Here is an 11,950-nt window from a genome sequence, read left to right as displayed (position 1 = left end):
GAATTTTGATGTGTACTTAGTTTTATGTTTTTTAGTCTTTTATAATATTTTATGATAATTCAAGATTGTTTGGTTAGTTAGAATAGCGATGTAAAATTTGTTTGCAAAATGGTGCAATGGATTGATTGATGCTAGCTAGTTCATCTTATTATAGAGTGAATTGTTAGAATATTTAGTGGTGGAATCTATATAAGTTTTCAGCTTAATAATAGTTTATTTAAGAGGGATTTTATCAAAAAAAAATTATCGATTATTATAATAAATTATTATAAATCGATAATTCAAGAGGTAGGGCTCTTAATTAATATATCTCATGACTTTATGCTATCAGTTTGATAGATATATCGCTTCCTAGCATACTCGATTATTAAGAAACCTGGTATTTCATTGGTATCATTATTTTTTTAGTTCAATACGGTAAGTATAAATTTAATTCACTATAAAATAATAATCGTATAAATTATCTTATGCATAATATATTTTGAAAAATATGTTTCAAATGATATGATCGTTATGAGTTAGTCATAAACTTATGTATGTATTTGTAAGCATAAAATTTTATAAGCTTATATATGTATTTGTAAAAATTATAATAAAAATATGTTGTATAAATATATATATGATGACATACTATGAGAGAGTGTATAGATATGTTATGAAGTACAATGCATATATATACAATGATATGTGGTGTGAAAGTGCACATATATATTATGATATACGGTATGAAAGTGTACGTATATATTATGATGTACAGTGTGACAGTGCACATATGTATTATGAAATGCAGTATAAGAGTACATGTATATATTATGATGTACAATGTGTGAATGCACGTATATATTATGATGATGGAAGTGCACGTATACGTTATGATATGAGACATTAAAATCTATAAATTTGCTATATTTCCATATAGAAGCATTCTGAATTATTTCAACATAGAATTTTACATCTTTATTTTGTATATGCTATGTTATAAGGTTATTATAACACGCTTGATTAGTTTCACATCGAAACTAAGTAAAATTAAGATTGACTTATAAAGGTTTGATGAGTGTATTATTATAAACTTTAGCTTAAATATTTTGGCCAATGGTTCAGGCCAAACGAAATTGATATGCTAGTTAGCCCATCATGCTTGGGTCGTGACATTTTGGTATTAGACTCGACCTAATATTTGAACATGATGAGGGGGCTCGAATAGGAAATGACTACCCGTGAATCGAGTCAAATGACTCCTCACATCATGGAGCCACCATTGGGCTACGCCCCCGATTAAGATTGACTTATAAGAGTCTAATGAGTACATTATTATAAATTATTATAAATTTTATTTTAAACATTTTAGCCAGTGGATCAGGCTAAACAAAATTGATAGACCAATTAGCCCATTGAGCCCAATAATAGTTATCCTTAATAAATAAGTCATAGAATTAGGTATTTATTGTTAATTGTCTTATGACGATAATTTTAAAATATGATATACATAACACTTGTAAACCCCTAATAACGTAAATATGAATGATAATGTATAAGCATTCTTTTGGGTTAGATGTTATAATTACACATACGTGTTACATACTAAAGGAAACTCTATCAATTTTGTTTAATTAGTATATTTTAGTTTTAAGATTGTCTATTTTATACTATATTCCTATCGACAACACTAATAAAAAACTCACGCAATCTGAGTAGTTATATACTCAATATAGATTTTGTAGGAATTCATACTACTTTAGTAGTTATACACGTAGAATATGAGTAAAACTAGAAATAGAGTATTACAATCTCAATATAGATTTTGTAGGTATTCATACTTAGAAAAAACTCACCTCTAACCAAGTGTTATCTAACGAACTCAAACATCTTCCTTGACTAGGCTTCCATAACAACACAAAAAAGAAAAAAAAAACATTAAAATGGATCTATCATGGATCAGAAAACACATCAAAAGACATACTAATAATTGAACATAAAATTTTTCTACTGGCATGTCAATGATGAATAAAAGGTTAAAAGTCTACTCAACCTTCCAATATCAAAATTAATGACCCCTTTGACAAGTTTTCTCAGTGATGAATAATCAGGGTGCCGAAGGCAAAAAAAAATGACTAGACCTATGTACAGTTCTTCCATCAACATGCCAACTCCCGCTACAAAGCTGCTGCTGTTGCATCTATCTGATTTGGTTTCAGTTTTTACGCTACCGAGTAGGCTCGAATTACCTCAAGTATTGGTGCTCGGCACAACGGGCACTTGCCTTCAGCTTGAGCCAACTCGTTTGCACACTTTGAACATGTACACATGTGCCCACATCTGATGGAAGAGATCAAGACAGCACAATGATTAAGCATTTGTCACACTCGAATTACATGATCTGTTTGACCTGGGTAAGAGGAAACACATACCTGTAAAGAAGAGAATCGATGTGACTATCACAGCAGATGCAACAAGTCCCTTTTCTCACATGACACCATCTCGATACATCCTGCGAGTACTCTTCTTCCTCCCCTAATGAAAAATAAATGAAAATTTTCAGCAACAACACAAGATTCTGTGAACCACAAAATATCTGCTCTTATGCAGTGGGAGTACTGAACAAAAAGAAGTCCATTAGCATGAATATTAAGATACCGATGAAGTTCCACCATGTCCAGACAGATACAATCCGATGTCATGGGCACCATGTAAATAGGAAAAGGAATGCATTCATAGAATAAAAATCTTATACATGGTCAAGGAAAAGGAGAAATTTTGGAATTTGATGGAACATGGGCACTACAATTGATTGGATAAGGTGTCGTTTGTACACCAAGAGGCCTTTACATGTGAGTGGATCAGATTGCATGAGTTTAATTTTTCCGTTACGATACGCACAAGTTACCATGACTTTATTTCAAATATAGACATCCCAAGAACTCCAATTGCAGACATGTGCATCAGCTCACCATCATGATTTCTGTATTATGGTTTGTTTGTTTAATTTTATCATGCCACTTTACTCAATTTGCATATATCCATGTTATGCTCTGTATTTTTCAACTTGTTCTGGTCTTGATATAATTCTTCATCAGGTACCAGACTGATGATTTTTCACAAACAACTTTCAGTGAGGAAAATCAAATTCATGCTTCGTTGGATATGCCATAAGAGCCGCATCAATCTAAGATTTATCCTCGGTCAACTAAAAGAAATGCTCTTTCCATTTAGCATATGTATCTCCCCCTTTGAGCTGTGCATCATGAAGGCCTACTGTGTAGACAGATTAATTACGTAACGCTATTGATCATCGAAATGTAAAAAAGAACTAGGATCATCATGTGCTTAATAGAATCAGATCAAATTATTGTACCATTAGATATTCAACAGAATTTCTCATTTCAGAAAAGAAATGAACTTATCACAAAAAGCTTCTACAAACCTTGTCCACTGGAACACCGAATTAAAGCTGCTGAAACTTCCTGTTTGACTGCACGCTGCAACTCAAGCTGCATATCGAAGCATGCCTCCAGTATTTGTTGCATATGACTCATTCCCTCCTGAAGCCTAGCCATATCAGCCCTTAAATCATTAATAGCATCCCATTCCTGAAAAAGTAATGGTTTCAGATTAAATGTTAAGTATATAATTCATCTTGATCAAGAAGAAGATTCTATAAGCATTGAAATACATTTTGGGACTAAGGCAAAACCAGTGCCTCTTTGATTTTGTTCAATTGAAGAAAAACTACGATGCAGTCATCAGAATAACCAAACAAGTAGTCAACCCCAAATTTAGAACATAAAATGATCCTAAATTGAAGCTACAAGAAATAAGACAACTCTCCAGTGGCATAAGAAAATTGTATCGCATAATGTTTGACTGCATGATTTAATTTAGATATATTTCAGCTGAAAATTAAGAACGAAGACATCACAAGACTAAAAGCAAGAAATTATCAAAAGATTCACAAGATTAAGAGAAAGATATATAATTTCTTCTCTTAATCACCACATTGAGAGAGAGAGAGAGAGAGAGAGAGAGAGAGAGAGATGCTTACTGAATTATGAATGTTCCGTCGAGTCCAATTAGTATGATGCAAATTTGAATGCCAAAGTGGTTGTGGCGGTGGCATCGGTGGAGATGGCAGCATTGGCGGGGTCTCGTCAATGGAAATTTGCTGGTCCTCAATCATATCATCCCTCTGTTGACCCTGATCTACCTCTTGTGAATCAGATACAGATTCCGTTCTCTGTAAATCCCAATCAAATGGATTATGTTCTTGCCGTCGAACATAAGACTCTATTAGTTGGTCTAGACTCTCACGAAACCCGCTGCGAAGAAGATTAGAGACGCTTCTCCTGCAGAATAAAGACATTAAGTTAGTAGATAAGAATATAATAAGTAATCTCGTTTATATATGAGTAGACTATAAATGATCATTAGTTACCTGCTTAAGAGTTCCCTGAGCTCCATGCTATATACATTATCATCATCAGGAAGAATAAATCTATTAACTCTTCTAATAGAAATGGACTGTTGGCCTTGCAGAGGAGGTAAAGATTCATCGTGCCAAATTGGGAGCGTCTCTTGAGGATCATCTTCTTGCCAATACCCATGCACTTGATGATGTCTATTTTCTGCATCCCCTTCAGGTGTTTCATGAGGCTGTGCATGGTCTATATTTTCTTGCCAATTCCCACTATATTCAGCTTCACTACCATCATGCCATCCACTAAACCTATCTTCAGTAGACTGTTGCCAATCCTCTTCCCCAACTGCATTTTCCTGCCAATTTTCTACTTGACTTGTGAATTCTGTCCATTCTGTATTTTCACTTTCGGTGCTGTTTTCCGTCTCAACAATTACAGGTGTCGTTGTTGCTTCATATATCTCAGAAATTCCAGTATCTGTTTGGGATTCATCAAGGTTGTTTGTATCATGACTGTCAAATGCATCGGATCGACTGTTTGCTTGACTGGACATGACACTCTCTTGTCTGGAGTTAAGTTCTTCCCTAGTGTTAACAAACACAATTTGTCATCCTTTTAGCAATTGTATTACCACTCCATAAAAAGAATGAGGAAATGCACAGTGAACTCCCATATAATAGATTTAATAAGCAAAAAGCCATACTAGAGGTTATAAATTGACTTAACTGATTAGAAAATTTTACTGTTTCCCTTTTGTTAAATGTGCATTTTCATTATATTTCACTACCTTTTAATATTTTCACACTCTGAAATATGAAGTACAGCTTATTTTTTGTGGACTCTTAACCCTTTTAACTCCATTTAAACTACATTTAGATTGTGCACAGGTTAGTTAAATGTAATCAGCTAGACGCTGTGGAGTTAAGCCATGTTATACCAACCCAGTCGATACATGACCATGAAAACCTAAATGAATTGACTTATGAATATATGCATGAGAAAAAAGAAACTGGAAGTGTACAATTTTAGAATGGACCCTCATAAGTTTTTCTCCAATTCGAGAAGAATAGTCCCCCAAGGATCTAATCCAAAAGAAAATAAAGTGCTTTGTTGCTGGAACAAAATAGCCAAAGATATCTACAGAAGAGTTACAAACCATATATATACATAGGCTAACATGTTTTAATTCATAATTAATTATTATACATTGAAACTGAACTAGACCAGATACCCATGAAAGGGCTACTGCTCTTGATGATTTGATGGCTGAATCCCTCATAGAGTTGCTCAATTCAAGGGAAAAATTCTACCGAGGATTAATTAAAGAGAAAAATAAACTACTTTATTACTGGAGAACAAGAGCAAAATAGGCAAAGATGTCTGTAGAAGAGGTACAAGCCATACATAGAGACTACTGTTATTCTAATTTCTAATTAATACAAGTTGAAAATTGAATTGGACGTAAATACCATTGAATGGGTCACTCTTCTTATGTTCTGATGATTGACTACTCAATTTCTTCTGATGTCTGTTGAAACAACAAGGAGTTTGTGCAACTCCTGCTTAGGAGAGAAATTATCTGACTTGTTTAGGAGTCTAGAAAGATGTGTTCAACTCCTCCCAGGATCTAGAGAATCATCTGCTCGTGCACATGGCTGGAAATGGCCTCATTGTCCTGATGATAAATTAGTCCATTTGGGCTAGCGGGTGGTCATGTGTGACGCCCCGATTTAGTCTCACATCAGAGGTAGACAAACACTATTATTGATGAGTGTACTACTATTACCTTGGGTTATGACATTAGTATCAGAGCCAACCTAATAGGGATATGGTAAGAGACTTAGGTAGGAAATGGCTACTCATGGACAGGGTCAGAGGTCACATCACCACAAAGAGCCACAACTGGATTATGTCTCATATACAAGGTCAGAGGACACGTCGTTGTATAGAGCCACAACTGAACTATGCTTCATATACACAATGCTAAGATCTAATAAGGGCTATGCTCGGACCTTGATGTGGATGTCAAACCCTTTAAGTGGGAAAGATTCTGAGGCTCTGATTTAGTCGATCATGATTGATTTATAAGGGCTTGATAAGTCTAATACAATTAACTTAGGCTTAGCATCTTGGACTAATGGTTCAGGCTCACTGAGATTCACGGATCAATTACCCATCAAGCGGGTCGTGACACCCTAATCCACCAAGCTTGCTATAACATCCTACTATGCTATCCAAAATGGCAATTATCATACATAGATTAGTAACACTACCCACATTAGATGGTTATCTCATCTATCTGACGATGACAAAAAAAAATGGTTATTCAAACCCATTTAAGTACTGCCTAATTTATATATCTTGCATCCTATTTGTATCATGCTAAAACTAACTGCTCTCAAGGACCTCATTAAAATTATGTTCACGTGAATTTTGCTTTATCCTCTACATAGCTGACAACAAGGTTGGGAAAGAAAGGTGGCATTAGATATAGGATACTTTACTTCGACTAGATAAACAAGACCCATCTTATGATGTTACAAGGTAATTGAGATAATAAATTTCCTTTTAGAAAAGAATACATATGGTAACTTCTTAAAGTTATAAAAATCATGAAACCTTCAGGGAAGAACTATACTGATCCAAATCCATAGAGCATAGTAATATTTATTATATTCTGCTTTTGCTGTTGGTATATTATTATCAACAAGTGATATCCATTTCACAGTGGCTAATAATGAATTGGTTATTGAAGTTTCAGTTGCATTTCTCACAATATAAGTTTTGATAAAATATGTACTAGGCAAGATTTAACCAATTCATACAAACAGGATTTGTCTCAATTATGAATCCAGATGTAATAAGAACATAGTTGACGAATCAGTATGTGTAAAACAGCTTACAGTAACTATTATGAAAAGAAAAAAATACCTTAATCCAGATACAGGATGGTGCTGCCTCAGTTGACCTAATTCTCTAGCTGCAACAGAAGAGCGTCGCTCATCCTCAGTTGGTCCAGAATTTCGCAAGAACCTTCCTCGAAGCAAGGACTGGATTATGATTGCAAGTACAATTACTATGATGATAAAACACAAAGTATCGAGATAGCTAATCATAGAAACATAAGATTGCAAAATATAGTTCCCAGTGATGTCAAAATAAAAGAATGTACTGCCAGATAATTTCTGATGGTATTTAACCCATAGTTACAAGTCCCTAATTAAGATCAGTTCAAATGTCTGAGTACCATGTATTCACGTAATAATTTTCTAACAAGTTAGCTCTGGCATTTCCAAATTAATAATAATAATAATAATAATAATAATAATAATAATAAAGTCATATAAAGTTTGGTCCTGTAGGAACAATGTCCTGTTATTTTAGGAATTAAAATAGTCAACTTATAATTGTCCAGCAGAAGGAACTTAGATTCAGAAGAAAAAGGTAAGAGATTTTTGTTTCGACAATGCAACTAGTAAAAGAATATTCCAGCATAAGTTATCATTATTCTAGACATAGAGTTTTACTGAACAGTTGTAGCTTTTATTTTGGCAGGACCATGTAGGCACTTAGTTCTTGAACCATTGCAAAAGACATGACAAAGTAGGACTCTTCTTTGTATCTTCAAATCACACTTTGAAGCTTTTAACAAAAGTTAAATTCAGCACCTGAAAACCTTTTTCCCAAGATGCATCACAGACTAATCTACTTCTAAGTTTTTCCCCATGCTAGATCTATTAGACAGGATTCATTTTATGGTGGTCAAATTGGAAATACATAGTGCTATTTTTAATTGTTCAATTTTCACAAAGGAATCCTCAGCATTATGTAGCTAAATGTTTCAGTAAATAGGATACACTCCAAATTGGGCCTAAAAGAGAACATAAGATTATTGGAAATCACAAAATGTTTGAAGAAGTCACTGATGCCTACCCTTTAACAAAGATTTAGCATTTTGCAAGGAGTACAATAATTTCAGATTTTACTGCAAGATTTATTTGAGCAATAAGCGCAAGCATTATTTCGAAAGTTGGATGCTCGAATTAACTACGTAATTATACTCTTATATAGAAAGTTGGATGCTTACATTAACTATATAATTATACTCTTACATATTAGTAAAGAAAATCACACACCTAGATTTTTATAAATTTAGAAAAGTGTGTGAATCATAGGAGTCTACCTCAGACAATTGTTCATCGTTTTATCCTGGTGACAAGTCATGCAGGCTCAAGGTAATAAGATCACATGGTCTCAGTGAATAGAATACAGAAGTAGGAGAAGAGACTACGATGAAGAGATAATACATCTGAAATGAACTTAAGGAAATCATATTATAGTGCCTCTAGGTTACTTACAGACTGTAGAACATTATTAACACTATTTAATTAAGAATGGGACATTCAATTAACGATAATTTAATATTCATAAAACTAATTTAAGTGTGGACTTCAAGATGAGTCTGTAATCCTAGAACTCACTGGGCCCAAGAAGGAAAAAAGAAAATAAAAAGTATATTTTGCATATATTATCTAACAATAGAGTAAAGGATAAAATATGAGATTCTAGGGTCATATCTGACAAAGTCTTCTCAGATATGGAAAATCTACCTCCTACAGAAGGTCTTCTAATTTTCAATTTTGAAAACAAGAAAAACAACCTTTTTTTTTTCAAAGGTCACTCTTGGAGTGAACCAGAGGATGGATTAGTACATCATCAAAGTCAATACTGAAGATTAGATGGTAAATAAACCCTACTATCAACCTGAAATATGAATATCTGTTATTGTGAAACATATATGCAAGTAAAATATGTTTATATGTGCCAGAATTAATAGTAAATATGCATGAATTAAGATGATACAGCACTATCTGATATTTGGATGCCTATACGAGTTCTTCTGGAGCCAAAAATTCAATTATATACTCCAAATATCAAATGTTCATGTTCACCCTTAACACTAAAGTAAAGCTCCGTTAAGATATTTCCTGAGTATATTTACAAAAATTTTAATATGTATGAAATAACTGAGTTAAAGCAGGTGAAGTCACTACTAGGATCATTTTCTGGGATATCACCCAGATGCCTAAGATATACTCCAGGTATTAAGCTAGATCTAAACTCAGGTTGCCATAGGATATGGCAACTATGGTCCTAGAGTTTGAATCGACATTTGCTAATACATTCTGGCTGTCAAAATGATTCAAGATGTCTTATTTATTATATAACAAAAAGGAATTATCTAAAAATTGACCTGAATTCGACTGCGATAAGCAAAGCAAGAAACTGCTCGATGCTCTGACAAGCCCTGAAGCTCCCTCTCCCTCTCTTGCACATTTCTCATAACCAGATCGTGCAGAGCTTGTCTACCGCGTAACCTTGGCAGGTGTCTCCGGGCTTGCTCTGAAGCATTGCCATGGTCTGTTGCTGAACGAGATCTCTCGATCTCTCCTGTTCTGCTACCCTGGGCATGCCTCTGCTGGCTCACCAGCTGCACTCTCTCCCTCGCCAGCCGCACACGCTCCCGTTCCGTTTCTCCAAGCCAGTCACTCCTAGGGCTCTCTCTTCGTGGCAAGGTTCGCAAGGCAGCGTCCGCTGCCACAGCGGTGCCCATCATCCATCCACGAACTATCTGCCTTACTCTCTCCCTCTCGCCATCCCAACCGTCCCCAAGATCGGGCGATTGCTCTCTGCTCGACTCCCTGTCGTCCGTAACCTCTCTCTCTCTGTCTTGCGCCGTGCTTGCTAATCCCGGTGGCTCGTTTCCCTCTTCGTGGTGTTCATTGTTTTCGCTCTCATTACTGGTGAGATTAGCGCCGTCGATTGACTCCGCAAGGCTACGGCTTTCCGGACCATTCCGACTGTTGTTGGCCGTGGCCGCGGGGGACGGGGCGGGTTGGCTTCGCCGCTCTCTGACCGCGGACGATGCGCCCTCGAGCTCCCGCCACCTCTGGAGAACGGACGAAGCCCGGGCGGCCACAGGGCGCTCGACGGTCGTCTGCGACCGCCGCGACTCCCGTAGGAAGGAACTGTCGAGCATAGACACGGTGTGGAGCCGCGCGAGTGCCATAAGCTCCGACTCCCGGTTCCTCCTCTCGATGGTGGTAATCATCTCCTCAGCCTGGCGTGCCACCCACCGGCTCAGGATCCGCGAGTGGCGGCGCGCGGCAGCAGACGTCTCCGCGAGGTCGTCCCCCGCGACGTCCGACCTCCTCCTTCGTCGAGCGAGCTGGTCGGCTCCGTCGCCGCCGCCACCGGGTGCTGGGTCGTCCTCGTTATCAACAGCCGAAGCAGCGGAGCTACAGGAAGCCAGGGCGGCGGTCATGCATCCGTCTATGTGGCCGCGCACCAGCTCCTCCAAACCTCGTCGGAATTCCTGGTCAGCGGTGTCCTGCTTCTGCCGGAAATCCGCCATTCCCTACACCCACCTATATCCGAAGTCAAAAAAGCCCTAAAAAGAACGCATCGAATCCTCTCACAAACCCTGATTTGACCCAATTCGATGGTTCTGCGGATCCATCAACACGGAAAAACAGGAAACAAAAGCCTCAAAACGATGCAAAAGGCGAAGAGATCTGTAGGCATTTTTAAAGGCACGAAAGGGGCTTCTTTCCCTCTTGAGGTCGAGAGAAAGGGGGGAATGATTAAGGAGATCCCACGAAGAAAGAAGGGAGGAGAAGGAAGAAGACGAACAGAAGCGGCGATTTGGAAACAACGGACGGATCAGAGGGGGAGAAAAATAATGACAATAATAATAAATATTATTCGCGTCCCACGTCGTGGCCGGAAGCGAACAAAAAGATCTGGAGGGCCGGATCACGTGGCGCCATGTCGATCGGACGGCCTGCATGGCCCCATCCCGTGTTGAACCGATCTTTGTGTATCCCGTACCATCTCCTGCCTTTTTGATTGGCTCACGACGACCCTTCGATGGGGATCCAACGGCCGGATCGAATGGCTCGCATTGGGTCCATCCGTATGATCCGTGGATTTGTGGTAGTTGTTCTTTGGGTTACACATTGAAGGGTTGGTGGTATGGTGGAGAAGGACCTTCTTTTACTCCTACGGCACGTTTTTAGTGCAAGGTTGCTCGTTGAATGTGATATCTAAACTTCTTCTTCATGTTAATTTGCATGTCGGGGCTTCTAATTCTTGTCATCTCCTTCTCTAAACACGAGAGAGAGTGAGAGGGAGAGTTAAGATGTTCATCCTTGAAGTTGTAAGGAGAACGAAGAAGAAGACGCAAGCTTTCTTGCATATAGTCTAAGATGTTGAACGAGAAACAGTTTGAGTTGAACATGGACTTTGAAGGTCTTTGTCTTCCTTGCAACATCCACTTGCTGTTCCCTTCTCAATATAAAGAAGCTACAATGAGCAAAATCTTCCACTAGAATGATAGGGAATCGAGCTATCACTATAATCTTGAATATGATAATATCTCCTTTTTGTGTAGACTATACTAATCTGCATCATGATGAGGAATGCTCATGAAGCGAACAAAAGGATTTCTGATGTCTGCCTTTTAGACCTTGCTC

General features: G+C 37.4%; 1 protein-coding gene across 1 annotated transcript; it reads right to left on the bottom strand.

Moving 5' to 3' along the window:
* Positions 1–1,948: 1,948 nt before the first annotated feature.
* LOC135587395 (uncharacterized) lies at positions 1,949–11,134 on the bottom strand. The gene is made up of 7 exons (XM_065078749.1): positions 9,670–11,134; positions 7,347–7,465; positions 4,433–4,999; positions 4,043–4,343; positions 3,425–3,590; positions 2,412–2,514; positions 1,949–2,319 (listed from the first exon to the last, which is right to left on the bottom strand). The coding sequence occupies exons 1-7, from the start codon at positions 10,828–10,830 to the stop codon at positions 2,202–2,204; spliced, it is 2,535 nt and encodes an 844-aa protein (XP_064934821.1). The 5' UTR covers positions 10,831–11,134; the 3' UTR covers positions 1,949–2,201.
* Between the last annotated feature and the right edge of the window lie 816 nt (positions 11,135–11,950).

The sequence above is a fragment of the Musa acuminata genome, chromosome BXJ1-8, assembly GCF_036884655.1.
Source record: "Musa acuminata AAA Group cultivar baxijiao chromosome BXJ1-8, Cavendish_Baxijiao_AAA, whole genome shotgun sequence".
NCBI classification, from domain to species: Eukaryota; Viridiplantae; Streptophyta; class Magnoliopsida; order Zingiberales; family Musaceae; genus Musa; species Musa acuminata.
The sequence above is the reverse complement of the archived record's forward strand: the minus strand, read 5'-3'. Positions and strand labels throughout refer to the sequence as shown.